Source organism: Oncorhynchus mykiss, chromosome 28 (assembly GCF_057628025.1).
Source record: "Oncorhynchus mykiss isolate SJ-2025 chromosome 28, ASM5762802v1, whole genome shotgun sequence".
Classification (NCBI taxonomy): Eukaryota; Metazoa; Chordata; class Actinopteri; order Salmoniformes; family Salmonidae; genus Oncorhynchus; species Oncorhynchus mykiss.
The window spans coordinates 9784671-9805000 of NC_143049.1; the positions used below are offsets into that span (position 1 = coordinate 9784671).

The 20330-nt window shown below is 45.9% G+C and overlaps 1 protein-coding gene across 2 annotated transcripts in view; it reads right to left on the bottom strand.

The window, feature by feature from the left end:
- The window catches only part of epha4b (eph receptor A4b), a 132843-nt gene that overhangs the window by 108919 nt on the left and 3594 nt on the right, over window positions 1-20330 (bottom strand). For both annotated transcript variants that reach the window (XM_036966037.2, XM_036966038.2), the window contains exon 2: window positions 5010-5074. In XM_036966037.2, the coding sequence (XP_036821932.1) occupies window positions 5010-5074 (65 nt within the window). The remainder of the gene's footprint in view (window positions 1-5009; window positions 5075-20330) is intronic.

Sequence of the window (20330 nt, forward strand, 5' to 3'; positions counted from 1 at the left end):
GACCTGGGTGAAATACATATGTCCAACCGTCGACTGTTTGTTTTAGCCTGCCCCGATACAAGGGGACCAATGTGATCGTCCCCAAAAAAGTGCAAACTCCACCCACCTCCAATCAAGATTATACCTAAAGTATTTGAAATACCTATTTGACCCAGGTCTGTGGTTAACATTATACATTCAGCTAAGCATTCACGCTGGAATGAAACCCACAGCCTTGGTGTTGCCAGCAAACAAGGCTGTAATCACACCGACTTCCTTTCAATTAAGCTGCCTTCACTGACAGAAAGAAAATACTCAAGATTTTAGCTCTCTGTCCCCTATCACTCTCTGTCCTCTATCACTCTCTGTCCTCTATCACTCTCTGTCCTCTATCACTCTCTGTCCTCTATCACTCTCTGTCCTCTATCACTCTCTGTTCCCTATCACTCTCTGTCCTCTATCACTCTCTGTCCTCTATCACTCTCTGTCCTCTATCACTCTCTGTTCCCTATCACTCTCTGTCCCCTATCACTCTCTGTCCCCTATCACTCTCTGTCCCCTATCACTCTCTGTCCCCTATCACTCTCTGTCCTCTATTACTCTCTGTCCCCTATCACTCTCTGTCCTCTATCACTCTCTGTCCTCTATCACTCTCTGCCCCCTATCACTCTCTGTCCTCTATCACTCTCTGTCCTCTATCACTCTCTGTCCCCTATCACTCTCTGTCCCCTATCACTCTCTGTCCTCTATCACTCTCTGTCCTCTATCACTCTCTGTCCTCTATCACTCTCTGTCCTCTATCACTCTCTGTTCCCTATCACTCTCTGTCCTCTATCACTCTCTGTCCTCTATCACTCTCTGTCCTCTATCACTCTCTGTCCTCTATCACTCTCTGTCCTCTATCACTCTCTGTCCCCTATCACTCTCTGTCCTCTATCACTCTCTGTCCTCTATCACTCTCTGTCCTCTATCACTCTCTGGCTCAGCTGGTTTCTACTAACATTCCTCTGCTCTTTCTTGACGGATTTCCTTTCATTTGTTCATTCTTTCTCTCCATTCCTCTGTTGTGCTCTAAAGAGGCGTGACACTGGCATTCTGCGACTTCCTGGGCTGTTACCTTCACAGCAGAACGTTACGCAACTCAACCCCGGTGTTACGTAAAAAATATTAACCCCCCCCCCCCCCCCCCCCCAAATCGCAGTCGCCAAAAAAATAAAACGGAGCCAGCGACAGTCACATTATTTTCAGCGCAGCGGAAATAATTAGTAAATTCCCCCTCCAGACTCCAAATATAGCTATAGAACGCTTAAGAAGCCATCGCTCTAACCTCCACTGCTCTCTCTCTCGCTCTGCACTGCTGCTACTGAATACACCCTGCACTCCACTCTAGACAACTCACTGATTCTAATAAAACGACTACCTCACTGATGTCAGTGTCTCCAGCCAGAGTCAGAGTTTCATACCGCGTTCACCGATCCAATGCTTTCAGGTCTACACAAGCGCCTATTGTCGTGATGAGTGCATTGTTATTTTCGTCAACAACACAATTGTGACAAAAACATTAGTCAAACACCTGTTTTTCAGTCGCAATTGGCGAGACCATAACTAAATTAGATTCCGACAAAAACTATAACCTAAACTAAAATTATTTTTTGACGAGACAAAATGATCTCTGTGACTAAAATCTGACTACTAGGTGGACTGGACAATGTTGTTTTGGAGAGATCTATCTCAAGGCCATCAGACTGTTAAACAGCCACCACTAACATTGAGTGGCTGCTGCCAACATACTGACTCAACTCCAGCTCACTTTAATAATGGAAATGGATGGAAATTGATGTAAAAATGTATCACTAGCCACTTTAAACAATGGCACTTAATATAATGTTTACATACCCTACATTACTCATCTCATATGTGTATGTATATACTGTACTCATTTAAACTGCTGCATCTTGCTGCATCTACTGCATCTCTATGTAATACATGTATCACTAGCCACTTTAAACTATGCCACTTTGTTTACATACCCTACATTACGCATCTCATATGTATATACTGTACTCGATACCATCTACTGCATCTTGCCTATGCCGTTCTGTACCATCACTCATTCATATATCTTTATGTACATATTCTTTATCCCTTTACACTTGTGTGTATAAGGTAGTAGTTGTGGAATTGTTAGGTTAGATTACTCGTTGGTTATTATTGCACTGTCGGAACTAGAAGCACAAGCATTTCGCTACACTCGCATTAACATCTGCTAACCATGTGTATGTGACAAATAAAATTTGATTTGATTGGCGATTGAGAGCTTTTCGGTGATAAGCACAATTCATATTAGCAGCACAGACGCGCAGCTCAGTTCTGTTCAGAAGTGGGAAGGATGCGGCACACCCGGCAGACACAGTCTACATCAGCTGGTGAGCTGCGGGGGAGCAAGCGATGAGTGTGGCCAGACAGGCCCCCGCTCCAGCTCTGCCTCCGATTATACACGTCGCACAGGCAACTTTCTTGCTTCATCTTAGCTAACCAGTCACCGCCAGATTTCTGGTTAGCTAACACCTGTCCTGTTTAAATTTTAAAAAACAATAGTAGAATTGAGCTTTAAAGTGAAAAAAACTGTCTAGTTATGTGTTTTCAATCCCTTGAGTAAGTAGGTTATAGAAAAGTAGTTTATCTTTGAATTTGTAGTCTCGCTCAACCCTCCCCCTTCTCCCGCTGCATTTCACATACGGGCTCTGGAGCCAACGCAGCCAAGACTCCCTCTTTTCCCCAGAGAAAACGGTTTGATTTTAGCCCTTATGCTACTGTTGAAAAGACATGACCCATAATACCGGCGTTACATTTTGTTTTACATCCATGAAGCATATCGCGGGCCGTTCTAAAACTAGGCTACTTGCAGACCGGACCGTTAACCATTTGTCACGGTTACACTTTGTCATGTTACTTCATTAGCTAGCTATAGCTAACAACCTGTGGCTCATTCAGCAGGACACAACGTTTTGGAACGTGTTGAATAAGGAATGACCGCGGCTCTACTCATGGAATTTTTATCTGCAACGTTTGAGACTGTTTTTCAACTGAACGGAGCCCTGGTAACATTATCAGTAGCATATATGCAAATATTTGGTGGCACAACGAAAACTGATAGAAAACTATTGATTGACTAAATTGCTCTTGTCACTACGCTATGTCTGACTGGGTAAATAACTTTATTTTCAGTTAATGTGGACCCAATGACTCAGACTTGAGCACATGGACCAGGACTCGAGCACTGGGACTCAAGACTTCAGCCATAGGGACTCGTGAATTGACTCGTGACTCGGACTTGAGCATAGGGGACTTGGTACTCGAGGTTTAGTGACTCGACTACATCACTGGTCGAAATAGTCATTAGCTCCCGTTCGAAGTCATTAGCCCCCGTTTGACTTTTATTCTGATCATAGAGCTCTAATCATGGAATTCCGAACGCGTCATGTGTCTACACCTACATGTAAATGTGTCTGCCGTGTCCGGACTCCCTATTCCCACGCTATATTCAAATGTCAGTATGCATTCTACAAATGGTGGAACAGGCAAAATATGATAACACAACAACTGATGGCAGTTGCTAACTACTGTAGCTAACTAGCCAGCTAGCCTCTGTAGCTAGCAAGCAAAGCTAAAGAGATTGCAAACGGGTTAGCATAACTATAGCCAAACAAAATATATATTTTCGAAATATTAGCTAGCTGGCTAGCATTTATGAGGCCACCAAACACGTTACGCACATGAACATATCTCCTCCAAAGTTATAATGACAAAGTGCCTCTCTGCATCCCTGACCACCACCTGAAGTGGTCAGCCAGATCTGAACACAATCAGACCACAAAGCGACTATTGTGTGCCTAGACCCGTCGTATCATTTCCATCTTCGTATTCTGGTAGCAGAAGTCGCATGTCAGTGTCAAGTGTAGACACGACTTCTCTCTCGCTCTCGTGTCTGTTTGTTTTGTATGTAATGTGCAATATCTATTTAGGCTGAATTAGGAATTTCCATGGCAAGATCATTCTTCTATAATATAATATTATTCTTATGTACTGTATATGTGTATCATTTGTCTGCTGTTGGGAAGAGAATATGTTATGAAGAAAAATGTGTAGGTAGACCCAATGTATGTATGTGCACATGGAAGTGAGTGATTCATGTTTACTATAGGTTAACGAGGCAATACAAATGTGATGTGACTGTGATGTGACTAAAATGTGACTACAATGAAAGGGCATTTAGTTGACTAAAACCAGACGCGATCAGGACACGCAGGTTGAAATATCAGTAAGAACTCTGAACCAACTGTATTAACTTGGGGACAGGTCGAAAAGCATTAATAATTCATGGCAATTTAGCTAGCTAGCTTGCTGTTGCTAGATCATTTGTCCTTGGATATAAACATTGGGTTGTTATTTTACCTGAAATGCACAAGGTCCTCTACTCCGACAATTAATCCACAGATAAAAGGGAAACCGAGTTAGTTTCTAGTAATCTCTCCGCCTTCAGTCTTTTTCTTCTTCGTTGGACTTCATATGGCGGTTGGCAACCAACTTTAAAGTGCATTACCACCACCAACTGGACTGGAGTGTGGACCTCAGTTCATCTTTCAATCACCCACGTGGTTATATGCTCCTAATACCCAATGGGGAGATGGGAGAGGTGGGACTTGCATCGCGTCAAGCATGACAAATAGAACCAAGTTCTATTTTAGCGCTTGGCTACACAGATGCTCGGTGATGCGCGCGAGCAGTTTGGATGAATAACATGTATGTGTACACTTATTTTGCAACGCTCGCGGGTGTGGCCAGCATATAAGACTTCATTATATTTTTGTCAAAATGACTAAGATGAAACTAAATCTAAAACACACTGCCAAAATGAACACTGGGTTAAAGTTGGTTTGGTAAAGTTTGTGTCTGTGTGAGCGCCTGTGGATCAAGATTGATCCAGTATGGCCGCCTCGTACAGAAAGTGATGTCACAGCGCTACTCACCCCCTCGGCAGGGTAGGCCTCCCAGCCTAGGTTTCCCAGAGCAGACATGGAGTCCAACAACGTCACTGCAGACAGACAGAGAGAACAGACTGGTTAACACAACACACACTATTACAGCAATAAGACACCAGAGGAAGGGAGGGCCGTCGTGGTTATTGGAACATCTGTGCTGTCAACGGTGGGGGGGGGGGGGGGGGGGGGGGGTGAGGCCAGGTCAATGGGATAGCACTTTACAACAGCACATTAGAACAACATTTACTGCCTCAGATTCACACAGGCTCCACCACACACCCTTACCCCTTTCCATAGCAAAGGGACGGAGTGAGGGGTGGAGAGATGGATGGAGAAAGAAATGATTGATAGAGGGAGAGAGAAAGGCAAGGGCTGGTGAGAGTGACAGCAAAGAAGAGAGATGGGAACAGAGAGAGCGATGAAGAATGAGAGGAATGTCCGGATGGAGGAGGACGGAGGGATGGACGGCCAGAGAGAAGGAGTGAGGTTGAGACAGAAAGGCTAAGAGATAGCTAAAAGGCTGTGTATTTAGATCCAGATGGAGCCAGTTTCTCCCACGGTGTGTGAACTGTGCTTTCCCTGCCTGACGCCATTGAGCCCTAATTATGGCCTCACCACTGCTAACCATTAATATTTAATTATCCTCCATCTGCAGAGGCTGCCGCCAGCCCCCTCCCTCCCTCCTCTCTCTCCCTCCCTCCCTCCCCTCTCTATCTCCCTATCGCTCTCTGCTTTGCTACTTCTTGTGCGCTCTCTCTCTCTCTCTCTCTCCCTCTCTCTCTCTTCTCTGCCCTCTCTCTTCTCTGCCCTCTCGCTTCTCTGCCCTCTCGCTTCTCTGCCCTCTCTTACCTGCTGTCTCTCTCACCCTCTCTTTTCTGTCTCTTTCAATCTGCTTCTCTCCCTTTCACACTCGCTACATCTCCATCTCTCTCTTTCTCTCATTCTGTGCCAGAGGTCTGACTAGGGCCAAAAGAGAGTTACTCCTCGGGCTCTCAGCCACAGGTCCCAGATCAGCTGTCCAGGCTCCTGACCTGAAACATCATCAGTTGGCTTTAATAACTGACCCAGGAAACCAGGGGGAACTAGTGCCAAAACACAGACACAGGCAGTATTTTCAAGGATAATCTCGGCACTTACAGTAGAACCAAATCTCAAATGAGGGCTAACCAGCTAAAAGTCGGGGAACTTCATCTCTCCAGACGTCCAATTCATTCTTGTTGGAAGATGACGAAAAACATTATAGTACAAAATGAATCTTTTATATCACACTTTTTTTTCCACTCGGGAAAGACGAACACACCCAGGAGCAGAAAACAGAGTAGACTGCTTTATTTTCATCTAGCTCCTGTTCCACATTTAGATATGAGTCTTTCTACATTCCTCCTCTCAGAGGGCGCCTGGGCCTGGTGGCTAATGAAACGCATTTGCCTCCCCTCTCCACTGAACGTGACATTTCTAAATGAATAAAGCAGTAGGGAGAGTGTGTCTGCTGTGTGCACAGGACATTTATCTAGCCCGCAGGTAGCACTAGTGCCATAAGAACAGTCCAACATCTTCTCTGCTGTCTCTGTCGCTCTGTCTTTCACTGTCTCTCTCTTTCTCTTTCACTGCCTCTCTCTCTCTCTTTCACTGCCTCTCTCTCTCTCTTTTTCACTGTCTCTGTCTCTCTTTTTCACTGCCTCTCTCCCTCTCTCTCTTTTTCAATGTCTCTGTCTCTCTTTTTCACTGCCTCTCTCTCTTTTTCACTGCCTCTCTCTCTTTTTCACTGCCTCTCTCTCTCTTTTTCACTGTCTCTGTCGCTCTCTCTTTCACTGTCTCTGTCGCTCTCTCTTTCACTGCCTCTTTCTCTCTCTTTTTCACTGCCTCTCTCTCTTTCACTGCCTCTCTCTCTCTCTTTTTTTCACTGCCTCTCTCTCTCTTTCACTGCCTCTCTCTCTCTCTTTTTCACTGCCTCTCTCTCTCTCTCTCTTTTTCACTGCCTCTCCCTCTCTTTTTCACTGCCTCTCTCTCTCTCTTTCACTGCCTCTCTCTCTCTTTTTCACTGCCTCTCTCTCTCTTTTTCACTGTCTCTGTCACTCTCTTTTTCACTGCCTCTCTCTCGCTCTTTTTCACTGCCTCTCTCTCTCTCTATCTTTCACTGTCTCTGTCGCTCTCTTTTTCACTGCCTCTCTCTCTCTCTTTTTCACTGTCTCTGTCTCTCTCTTTTTCACTGTCTCTGTCTCTCTCTTTTACTGCCTCTCTCTCTCTCTCTCTTTCGCTGCCTCTCTCTCTCTTTTTCACTGCCTCTCTCTCCCTTTTTCACTGTCTCTGTCTCTCTCTTTCACTGCCTCTCTCTCTCTCTTTCACGGTCTCTCTCTCTTTTTCACTGTCTCTGTCTCTCTCTTTCACTGCATTCTGTCTCTCTCTTTCACTGCCTCTCTCTCTTTCACTGCCTCTCTCTCTTTCACTGCCTATCTCTCTCTCTTTTTCACTGTCTCTGTCTCTCTTTTTCACTGCCTCTCTCTCTCTCTCTCTTTTTTTCACTGCCTCTCTCTCTCTCTTTTTTTTTCACTGTCTCTCTCTCTCTCTCTCTCGCTCTCTCTCTTTCACTGTCTCTGTCGCTCTCTTTTTCACTGCCCCTCTCTCTCTTTTTCACTGTCTCTCTCTCTCTCTTTTTCACTGCCTCTCTCTCTCTTTTTCACTGCCTCTCTCTCTCTTTTTCACTGCCTCTGTCTCTCTCTCTCTCTCTTTTTCACTGACTCTCTCTCTCTCTCTTTTTCACTGACTCTCTCTCTCTTTTTCACTGTCTCTGTCTCTCTCTTTCACTGTCTCTGTCGCTCTCTCTTTCACTGCCTCTTTCTCTCTCTTTTTCACTGCCTCTCTCTCTCTCTTTTTCACTGCCTCTCAATCTCTCTCTCTCTTTTTCACTGCCTCTCTCTCTCTCTTTTTCACTGTCTCTGTCTCTCTCTTTTTCACTGCCTCTCTCTCTCTCTTTCACTGCATTCTGTCTCTCTCTTTCACTGCCTCTCTTTCACTGCCTCTCGCTCTCTCTTTTTCACTGCCTCTCTCTCTTTTTCACTGCCTCTCTCTCTCTTTCACTGCCTCTCTCTCTCTCTTTCACTGTCTCTGTCTCTCTTTTTCATTGCCTCTCTCTCTCTCTCTCTTTTTTCACTGCCTCTCTCTCTTTCACTGCCTCTCTCTCTCTTTTTTTCACTGCCTCTCTCTCTCTCTCTTTCACTGCCTCTCTCTCTCTCTTTCACTGCCTCTCTCTCTCTCTCTTTTTCACTGTCTCTGTCTCTTTTTCACTGCCTCTCTCTCTCTTTCACTGCCTCTCTCTCTCTCTTTTTCACTGCCTCTCTCTCTCTCCTTCACTGCCTCTCTCTCTCTCTTTTTCACTGTCTCTGTCGCTCCCTTTTTCACTGCCTCTCTCTCTCTCTCTTTCACTGCCTCTCTCTCTCTTTCACTGCCTCTCTCACTCGCTCTCTCTTTCACTGCCTCTCTCTCTCTTTCACTGCCTCTCTCTCTCTTTCACTGCCTCTCTCTCTCTTTCACTGCCTCTCTCTTTTTTTCTTTTTCACTGCCTCTCTCTTTCTCTCTTTCACTGCCTCTCTCTTTCTCTCTTTCACTGCCTCTCTCTCTCTTTTTCTTTTTCACTGCCTCTCTCTCTCTTTTTCACTGCCTCTCTCTCTCTCTTTTCACTGCCTCTCTCTCTTTCTTTTTTTCACTGCCTCTCTCTCTCTCTTTCTCTTTTTCACTGCCTCTCTCTCGCTCTTTCTCTTTCCACATTTTGTTGTGTTACATCCTGAATTAAAAATGTTTTAAATTTCAACGTTGTGTCACTGATCTACACACAATAAGTATTAAAATGCTTTGTTATGGCAAGCCTAGATAAATTCAGGAGTAAAAATGTGCTTAACAAATCGCATAAAAAGTTTCATGGACTCATTCCATGTTCAATTATAGTGGATAACATTCATTTTATCATGACTACCCCATCTCTGTACCTCACACATAAAATGATCTGTAACGTCCCTCAATCAAGTAATGAATTTCAAGCACAGATTCAACCACAAAGACCAGGGAGGTTGTTCAATGCCTCGCAAAGAAAAGAAGGATGACTGTACAGAATACAAAATATTCCAAAACATGCATCCTGTTTGCAACAAGGCACTTAAGTAATGCTTTAAAATATATTAATACTTTTTTTTTTTAAGTCATACTTAAGTAACACTTTTTTTTAAAATGAAAGAAAGAAATTAACTTTTTGTCCTGAACCATTATGTTTGGGGCAAATCAAACACAACACATCATGTTATGGGTATGCTTGTCATCGGCAAGGACTAGGGAGATTGATAGGATACAAATAAATAGAATACAGCTATAAGCACTGGCAAAATCCAAGAGGAAAATCTTGTTCAGTCAGCTAGGAGACAAATTCACCTTTCTGCAGGACAATAACCTAAAACACAAGCCCAAATCTACACTGGAGTTGCTGACCAAGACGACATTGAATGTTCCTGAGTGGCCAACTTGCAGTTTTGACTTAAATCAGCTTCAACATCTTTGGCAAGACTTGAAAATGGCTGACTAGCAATGATCAACAATCAACTTGACAAGAGCTTGAAGAATTTTTAAAAGAATAATGTGCAAATGTTGTACAATCCAGATGTGTAAAGCTCTTAGAGACTTACCCAGAAAGACAGCTGTAATCGCCGCCAAAGGTGCTTCTACAAAGTATTGACTTAGGGATGTGAATACTTACGGTCTGTAAATGAGATATTACTGTATTTCATCTTCACCACATTTGCTCAAATCTATTTAATCCATTTTGAATTCAGGCTGTAACACAACAAAATGTGGAATAAGTGCAGGGGTAGGAATGCTTTCTGATGGCACTGTATAAGAGCACCAGTCACTCTCCACAGCTCAGTGCAATGTGGGGGGGGGGGGGGGGCTGTCATGGTGCATTACAGATTACAATGTGTGTGTGTGTGTGTGTGTGTGTGTGTGTAGTGCCTGCATGTGAATGCGCATGCGTCCAAGCCTGCTAGCGCACACGTGTGTGTGTGTGTGTGTGTGTGTGTGTGTGTGTGTGTGTGTGTGTGTGTGTGTGTGTGTGTGTGTGTGTGTGTGTGTGAGACAGAGATTGTGGGGGGAAAATGAACAACAGCTAGCTCCTGCTGTGTTGTAAAGGTCAACTCCAGCTCTCTGCCCCACCCTCAGTCCAGCCTCACTGCTTAGAGAATATAAGACCATTAGACACTAGGGTTCAGGTCATGGACACACACTGTAATAGCAGAATTAACAGTGGTTTGATAATAAGGATGATGAAATGTACACACCTTACATTCACTTCTGCAGTGTACAGTAGTGGCATAATGCCTAATGTAATATACTGTGTACAGTTTTGCTGAGGTGACCTCCATAGCCCCAAAAGTGCTGACTGCACTTCCCTATGCTCAACGAGGGCCTAGGGACCCTGGGTCGCGCTGTCCCATACACACACACGCACTCAAGCGCAAAGACTCTCACACACACACACACAGAAAAACACACAGAAGCACACACACACACTTTCTTCACACCTCCTGTCAATAGCACTTATCACTTGTGATCAATGACCCATCCTCTCATCAATAATATAGCAGCAACAGTATCCTGTCTGCTGATACCACTAGAATGTGTGTGTGCGTGTGTTTGTGCGTGTGCTGGGAGAGAGCAAGCCTAAATCTGTAGCATGATACTGTGTTGAAGGGATGAAGTCCCCGCCGAACCTCTTCTTCTCCCTCTCTCTTTCTCCAGGGAGTGGTGTAAGGCCTGTGTCTGTGTAATCTAACCCTGGTCAGAGTAGCTCTGGCCCGGAGTTAAAACACACAGCTCATCATTCACTCACTCAGACCTGGGTCAGATTCACTCTCATGTAATAGACACACACACGCCCACGCATGCGCGCACACACACACACACACACACACACAAACCATCAACGGAGGAGCTCGATACAAACCCAATCACCTAGAGACAACACTTAACAACAAATGGTCCATCTTCTACCGTGCCTTTTTGTCTGATCCACCTCATATTTGTAGTCTCAGCAATTCTATTTCCATCCGATGTTCAATACAGCATGAAAGTGAATTTAGTCGTAAATTACACCCAACAATGTGATGTGAACAAATCATGTACTGTACTTAGTTCCTGTTTTCATATGTATTCACAATGTGATGTGAACAAATCATGTACTGTACTTAGTTCCTGTTTTCATATGTATTCACAATGTGATGTGAACAAATCATGTACTGTACTTAGTTCCTGTTTTCATATGTATTCACTTGCAGGAGGCTGCATTGACTCAATGAACAGCACTTTGTGTCAAGATAATCAATGATGGGAATATTCAACGGGGAATAGAATAGGGCCAGTTGACGCTACAGTTATCATCTTAGGGTTAACATCGTGTAGGTTCATGTCTGCAACAGCCCACTATAGCTAAATCTCCCCGGTAATGCCCTGGTGGAAGCTTCCCTAAACACACACACACACACACACACACACACACACACACACATAGATACACACAGACACATAGATACACACACACACACACACACGCAGACACAGACACATAGATACACACACACACACACACACATACACGCACACGCACACGTACACACACACACACACACACACACAGACACAGACACAGACACATAGATACACACACACACACAGACACATAGATACACACACACACATACACACACACACACATAGATACACACACACACACACAGACACATAGATACACACACACACACACACAGACACATAGATACACACACACATACACACACACAGACACATAGATACACACACACACATACAGACACATAGATACACACACACACATACACACACACAGACACATAGATACACACACACACACGAGCAGACAGACACACACACTGAGAGTGGTCTGGTGACATAGTAGCACGCTGTTTTATTGATTATTGTCACCGTGCTGTGAGTTCTACATTCTCCGAGCGTAAAGACGGCAAGGGGATATGTCAGAGCAATCTGACTCTCTCCCGTTCCACATGGAAAACACCTCTAAACTACGATACCAAGCCAAACCCCTAACCTAGCATTTACAGTATCACACAGCTGCACACCCCCAAAGCATACCATAAGGCCTTTTAGACCCTATATAACAATCTTACTGTCTCAGTTTCTTACGCACACTAAAAATGAGGAATGAGGTCCCTCCCTACTCCCACCCTGGCCCCTCTCTCTCTCTCTCTGGCCCCTCTCTCTCTCTGGCCCCTCTCTCTCTCTGGTCCACATTCCCCCTCCATTACCGCTCATTCATCTATTCTTTCTATTTCACTTCACCCCTCTTTCATTCCTGCTCTCTGTCATTCCGTCTAATTTCCCGGCCTTGTTAAGACTCCATCAGCGTTCCTGGCTGCAGGGAATACTGTGACCTCACGCAGTCTCTAAGGTCTCCAAACCTTTTATTGATAAACACCATGGTGGAGAGAGAGAGACATGAGAGGAGGAGAGAGAGACAAAGAGAGAGAGAGGGGGGGGTACAGAGAAGTTCTGCTAAGACTGATCCCTCCATCTCTCACTCGCTCTCTCTCCCCCTCTCTCTCTCTCTCTCTCTCCATCTCTCCCTCTCTCTCTCTCTCTCTCCCCCTCTCTCCATCTCTCCCTCCCTCTCCCTCTCTCTCTCTTTCTCTCTCTCTCCAATCCATTGCTTTGGCTGGGCAAAGAGGAGCTCTGATCTACCTGCCAAAAATCTTTCAGACCGCAGAATAAGACCTGCACACACACACACACACACACACACACACACACACACACACACGGTAGTCTCTTCTGACAGACTTTCCATTCCTTTCTATAGAAAAACGAATGAACGCACAGTTGAACGGGGGAAAGTGTCATCAGAGCAACACATTGGCAAAGGAGGGAAGAGTGCAGGATGAGAGGAGGGAAGTTAGGAGGGAGTGAGGCCGGCTGGAGCGCTCTGAACATTAGGATCTAATTGGAGTCAAGCTGGACTCCTCTCATTTTCCCTCTCCTCTCTTCCTCTCACCTCCTTCCTTATCCTCTACTGTATAACCAAAGGATGCAATACTGTGAGCTACAGTAATGAAAGCTCCTTTTGGACTAAGTGCCCTCCGTCTTTTTGAAGAGTTGTGGTTGTTTTTCTCCCTAATTTTTGGTCAAATCAGCCCCCCCACAGGGTTGATGGTGTGTTGTGAGTCTCTCCACCTCCCTCCTCTTTCCTAGAGATGTCAATCACCGTAGTAAACGAGTCTTGTTAGGATCCTCTCTTCTTTTCGTTAGCCTACAGTGGCAGAGTAGTGGGGAAGTCCTCTGACAATCTATGACAAGAGCTCTGCCCTAGTTTGCTGCTTGCATGCTGTGTGTGTGTGTGTATGTGTGTGTGTGTGTGTGTGTGTGTGTGTGCGCCCGTGTGCGTATGTATGGAAAACCCCACGATTGGCTGCCAAGTGGAACTGAGAGATGCAGTCAGATTCAGACACTTGTTTTTTAATAGGCCCTTTCCAGGTGTCACAAAACGAGGAACAGCACACACACACACACACACACACACACACACACACACACACACACACACACACACACACACACAACACAAAATCCAGCCAGTGACGCGGGAACAAGATTATTTGTGACACACACTCCACTCTTCCACCATAGATAAAACAATGAGACAGATATTTCACCGGATGTATGAACGTGAGGCTTCCGCTTGGCGTTTCCACTCACTACCAAATATGGTAGTGAGAGGAAGTCCAGTGGCCGACAGTGGGAGAACATGGAACAAGATTGATTTTGACCGACATTCTGCTAATTATCTCATCGATGAAACATTTGATCTCAATACCGTTTTACGAACAGAGTGGAAAAACCTTTTACTTTACCCTTGACAAGGTTTTTAAAAATTGCGCTGTTTGGAAGAAGTGCAAAGGCAAATAAAATGTATTGCACACGCGCACCTCACAGAGTAGGCGTTCCCTACAGAAAATATGCAAATATATGCTAGAACACGCCAATAGGATCTCGCTAGCTCTTGCTTAGCTCTGCCCACCTCCTTGCTTGTTCTGCCCGCTATGACTCATTTGTTCCCATTTGAAACGGCAGGCTGTGGTCTATCTTGGTTTAGTTATAAAAAATCTCTGCTACCGCTGTCGCTGTCTCCCCCATCACAGCCAGAGAAAATAACAACAAACCGTATATACGTAGACACCACCGACTCACAGTCTGAAAACACAGACACGTTCACATAGAGACATGGGAGTTCAAAGAAATAGAAGCTCTTCTTTCTTAACGCACACTTCAATACGTTCTCATAGCTGGGGGTTTTACAGTGTGCGTGTGCGCGCCCGTGTGTGTCAGACAGTCTTCGGGGAACAAGTGTTCATATTCTATAAGAGGGAACGTCTGCGGAACCAACGGAGCACAGAGAAAGGTCAAACTAAACCCCAACGGAACGCTGACACACACACACACACACACACACACACACACACACACACACACACACACACTGTCTCAGAGCTGTCACACAGACAGTGGTCACAGGAGGGTAAATTGAGCTAGAATAGTGAGTAGTAGCGACGGGCCTATGGCTACACACAGCTGGAGTGGAGGATGACTGTGTCAGATAGGAGACAGTAGGAAAGAGACAAGTCCAGACATGTATGGAGAATCCACAATTTAAATCAGGACAGCTTGTCACCACTTCACTGACTGACTGACCGACCGGGTGGCTGGCTGACTGACTGACTGACCACAGGCAAGCTGCTCTAATGGCCCAGCCATGGTCACAGACATGAACACACCGTGAACTTAATAATGAGCATGACTAGAGGTTGAGGGAGGGAAGGGGCAAAAGAGGGAAGGAGAGCGAGTGAGAGAGAAGGGGGAAAGGGAGAGAGAATGAATATGAGAAAGAGAAAGAAGAGAGAGTTTTGGGAGAGAGAGAAACAAAGTTGATGAAAAAGAGAGTGGGTGAAGAGGAGGGGGCATTGGTCAATAAAAGCCTGAGCCCAAAAACACACAGAAGCCAAACCAAATCATCCGCATGGTGTTTGTTTAAAGTCCCACTAATACTGCCATTCAGACCCACAGCACGGGTCACCCTCCAACACTATACACACCACAGGAGGGAGGGAGGGAGGGAGGGAGGGAGGGAGGGAGGGAGGGAGGGAGGGAGGGAGGGAGGGAGGGAGGGAGGGAAACAGACAAATTCAATTAAGACAAATAATAGGTCAGCACTGCAGAGAGGGGCAGAAGAGGAGAGGAGGGAGGGAGAGAGGGGCAGAAGAGGAGAGGAGGGAGGGAGAGAGGGGCAGAAGAGGAGAGGAGGGAGGGAGAGAGAGAAGAGGAGAAAGGAGAGACCACTAGAAAGAGTGGAAGAGAGGACAAGAGATGAGAGGAAGAGGTGGAGTAGGGAGAACAGAGGAGAAGAGGAAGAGGTGGAGTAGGGAGAACAGAGGAGAAGAGGAAGAGGTGGAGTAGGGAGAACAGAGGAGAAGAGGAAGAGGTGGAGTAGGGAGAACAGAGGAGAAGAGGAAGAGGTGGGGTAGGGAGAACAGAGGAGAAGAGGAAGAGGTGGAGTAGGGAGAACAGAGGAGAAGAGGAAAAGGTGGAGTAGGGAGAACAGAGGAGGAGAGGAAGAGGTGGAGTAGGGAGAACAGAGGAGAAGAGGAAAAGGTGGAGTAGGGAGAACAGAGGAGAAGAGGAAGAGGTGGAGTAGGGAGAACAGAGGAGAAGAGGAAGAGGTGGAGTAGGGAGAACAGAGGAGGAGGAGAGGAAAAGGTGGAGTAGGGAGAACAGAGGAGGAGAAGAGGAAGAGGTGGAGTAGGGAGAACAGAGGAGAAGAGGAAGAGGTGGAGTAGGGAGAACAGAGGAGAAGAGGAAAAGGTGGAGTAGGGAGAACAGAGGAGAAGAGGAAGAGGTGGAGTAGGGAGAACAGAGGAGGAGGAGAGGAAAAGGTGGAGTAGGGAGAACAGAGGAGGAGAAGAGGAAGAGGTGGAGTAGGGAGAACAGAGGAGAAGAGGAAGAGGTGGAGTAGGGAGAACAGAGGAGGAGAAGAGGAAAAGGTGGAGTAGGGAGAACAGAGGAGAAGAGGAAGAGGTGGAGTAGGGAGAACAGAGGAGAAGAGGAAGAGGTGGAGTAGGGAGAACAGAGGAGGAGAAGAGGAAAAGGTGGAGTAGGGAGAACAGAGGAGAAGAGGAAGAGGTGGAGTAGGGAGAACAGAGGAGGAGAAGAGGAAAAGGTGGAGTAGGGAGAACAGAGGAGGAGAAGATGAAGAGGTGGAGTAGGGAGAACAGAGGAGAAGAGGAAGAGGTGGAGTAGGGAGAACAGAGGAGAAGAGGAAGAGGTGGAGTAGGGAGAACAGAGGAGAAGAGGAAGAGGTGGAGTAGGGAGAACAGAGGAGAAGAGGAAGAGGTGGAGTAGGGAGAACAGAGGAGGAGAAGAGGAAAAGGCGGGCAGGATTTGAAGAAGAGTGTGTTTGAACTGGCCATTCAGAGAATCTCAGAAGAGAACATCAAGGAGAAGAGGAGGAGAAGGAAGGGATGGGGATATCAGAGAGATGGAGAGGGGTGAAGGAAGAGCAGGAGAAGAGGAGGAGGAGGGGAGGTTAGCAGCAAATAGCTCATTAGTGGTTGAGCCTCAGCAGACAGACAGAGGGGTGAGGGGGTGAGAGGGGGTAAGAGCACCCCGGGGGGGGGGGGGGGGGGGGGAAGAGACGAGGGCAAGCGAGCAGAACGTCTAACGGCCAGCCCAGAGGAGCTCTGAAAAGAAGCAACGGACACAACCACAACAAACAATAACAAAGGAGGAACAAAACAAACCTCATGACCTTTGGGGGAGAAGGGGGATTTCTAGGGTCTTTCTGGCTCATAGTTAATTCGTAAACAGCTTGCAGCCATAAGGTATTATTGACCCCTACTTATAAATGGGTTCTTTGTAAGGAGGAACACATGGCATCATGGCATGAGGATTTTACCACAAGGAGATGAAATGCATATGACCATCACTGGGCTACCATTATGGGGATGACGTAATATGATTGTGAATACGGGACATGCTGGCTGTGTACGGATATCACATTGCTCCTCTACGGCCACTATAGAAATAGGTATATTGATACTCCCTTCTCTCAGCCAACATAGGGTACACATTATACACTCTACAGAGTATTAGACTGTGACCAGCAAATCAGAACAGCCTCTGGCAACACATTTGGTAATGATGAGAGTGTGCGTGTGTGTGAGCATGAGTGTGTGCGTGTGCGCGTGTGTGTGTGTGTGTGTGTGTGTGTGTGTGTGTGTGTGTGTGTGTGTGTGTGTGTGTGTGTGTGGGTGTGCGTGCATGTGTGTGTGTGTGTGTGTGTGTGTGCGTGTGTGTGTGTGTGTGTGTGTGTGTGTGTGTGTGTGTGTGTGTGTGTGTGTGTGTGTGTGTGTGTGTGACCCGTACTAAGAATCTCTATACACATCATTACAGCAGTCTTACTGTTGCTCCAGGCTCCCTATCAAACTGCAATACAAGTAATAGATGTACAGGTCAGCTATAGGGTGAGACAGGAGGGAGGGAGAGAGACAGAGAGAGTGTGGGGGAAAGGAGGGGAGAGAGAGAAACAGAGAGTGAGTGGGGGGAAAAGGAGTGGGGAGAGAGAGAGACAGAGAGTGAATGGGGGAAAAGGAGGGAGAGAGGGAGAGAGACAGAGTGAGTGAATGGGGGGAAAAGGAGGAGTGAGAGAAAGAGGAGACGTAAGGGTGAACGGGAGAGAGACAGACAGAGAGTGAGTTTGGAGAAAAGGAGGGAGGGAGAGAGACAGAGAGTGAGTGAATGGGGGGAAAAAGAGGAGTGAGAGTAAGAGGAGAGGTAAGGGTGAATGGGAGAGAGAGAGGGGTGACCAAAGAGAGGAAGACTGGGAGGAAGAAGAGATAGAAAGAGGAGGAGGAAAATAAAGAGAGACGATCAATGTCCTCACCTTTCCAAGGTCACGGTCCTTACATGCTGGGGAGACAATCTCTTTAATTCCCCCTTCACACACACAGACACACAGGCTGAGATACGGGCCTGCCGATAACTATTATAGATTAAAGCAATTAAACCACAGACGACCTCTGCCCTCATAAATAAGGATCCCCAGGAACTCGAGGTGTGTGTGTGTGTGTGTGTGTGTGTGTGTGTGTGTATGCTTGTTTTATATATGCTTGCATCGGCACTACTTAGCATACTGGTGATTGCTTGTGGGAACTGTGTGTGTGTGTGTGTGTGTGTGTGTGTGTGTGTGTGTGTGTGTGTGTGTGTGTGTGTGTGTGTGTGTGTGTGTGTGTGTGTGTGTGTGTGTGTGTGTGTGTGTGTGGGTGTGTCATTTAAAACCAGTAAAGCACACTAAGCAGATTAGGAGTTCAACCCCACTAATCTATGTAATACATGCTGTTTTGGATAGCTTGGTCAAAGTTCAAATCATCCTGATGTATTTGGGTCGCTTTCCTTCGATGGTTTGTTCAACATGTATAGACGTTTGTAAAATGCAAACTTAAAAACTAGCATTAAATGGAATATACACCTTTTTTTCACATTTAACTAGGCAAGTCAGTTAAGAACAAATTCTTACTTCCAATGACGGCCTAGGAACAGTGGGTTAACTTCCTTTTTCAGGGGCAGAACGACAGATTTATCCTGTCAGCTCAGGGATTCAATCCAGCAACCGTTCAGTTACTGGCCCAACGCTCTAACCACTAGGCTACCTGCCACCCCAAGTGTTGTTCCTGTATGACATGGCAAGCTTTATCGACCCCTGGGTCATATTCAGTGCACACTGTAGAAAACATTTTCGCATAGGAAAGCAAGCATTTATCATTGGACAAATTCAGGTAGTCGCTCCCCCCGTTTGCTTCTGTTTGGTTCCTACTGGATTTAACCCTGCAATCATTCAACAACATTAAGCAGCTAAATGCCACTTCTGTTTGGTTCCTACTGGATGTTAACCCTGCAATCATTCAACAACATTAAGCAGCTAAATGCCACGAATAGAGTCAATGTGATTTCATATTGTACATGTCAGAGAGGCACGACCTGAATTTGTTCTAAATAGCGTATTTCTATCTGAACGTTCCAAAACATTGCGTCCTGCTCAATGCGCCCCTGGTGTGAGTCTCCCCTCAGGGCTGGGAGTGTCCGTGAGTTGAAGCGCCATCTGCTGTTTCACATGATCACTACACCTCACTGACTCTCTCTCTCTCTCTCTCTCTCTCTCTCTCTCTCTCTCTCTCTCTCTCTCTCTCTCTCTCTCTCTGTAACAGCCTAAAGGATTTTGCCTCTGCTCAGACCAACTCAAACCACTAATCACATGTCATCACATCACATTCACCTCTGTTAGCCTCAGCAGGAGCTTACAATAGCACATGCAGAACGACACACACACACACACACACACACACAACTACACATACACACACACAGAGCTCCACGAGCAATCACAGCGTGTGCGCCTAGACTGAGAAGAGAAAAATAAAAAGGGAGAGAGAGAGAGAGAGAGAGAGAGAGAGAGAGAGAGAGAGAGAGAGAGAGGGAACAAGGGAGTGTGAGAGAGAGCGAGAGAGAGAGGGAACAAGGGAGTGAGAGAGCGAGAGAGCGAGAGAGAGAGAGAGAGAGAGAGAGGGAACAAGGGAGAGAGAACAGAAGAGAGATAGAGGTTTATTTGCAGCGAGGAAAGACAAAGCAGAGAGTACTTTGGCTCTGAAAACAGACTTCATTGGATTATATTGCCAGAAAACACACACACATGCAGGCACACACACGAACACATACACATGGTGTACTTGGAGTTGCAAATTAGACCACTCGCCAGAGGATGAGAGGGAAACAGCAGGATACTGACATCAACATAGGACTAAGAATTGAGCTAAATACACACAAACAGTATACAGTGAATGTCATTCCTAGAGGAAATTGTTGCTTCACCTATGACCTATGGCTCATCGGCCTGCCTCCCTCTTTAGTCTTTGGAATCAACAAGACATTGTAGGACTAAACACGCACATACACACAAATGACACACACATAGAAAAACCTACCCACACATGTATCTAAATCAACACGTTTCCTTCATTTCCAATAGGTTTCATCATGCACAGAAGTCATTTGATGATTTTTTTAAAGGCCGTGAATGCGGATCCGTAGGAAACGAACCCCGTCCCGCCCCATGGGAATATGCATTTACATTCTCTTGGTTATGTACAGTGTTGTTTTGAATGATGTACAGGAAGC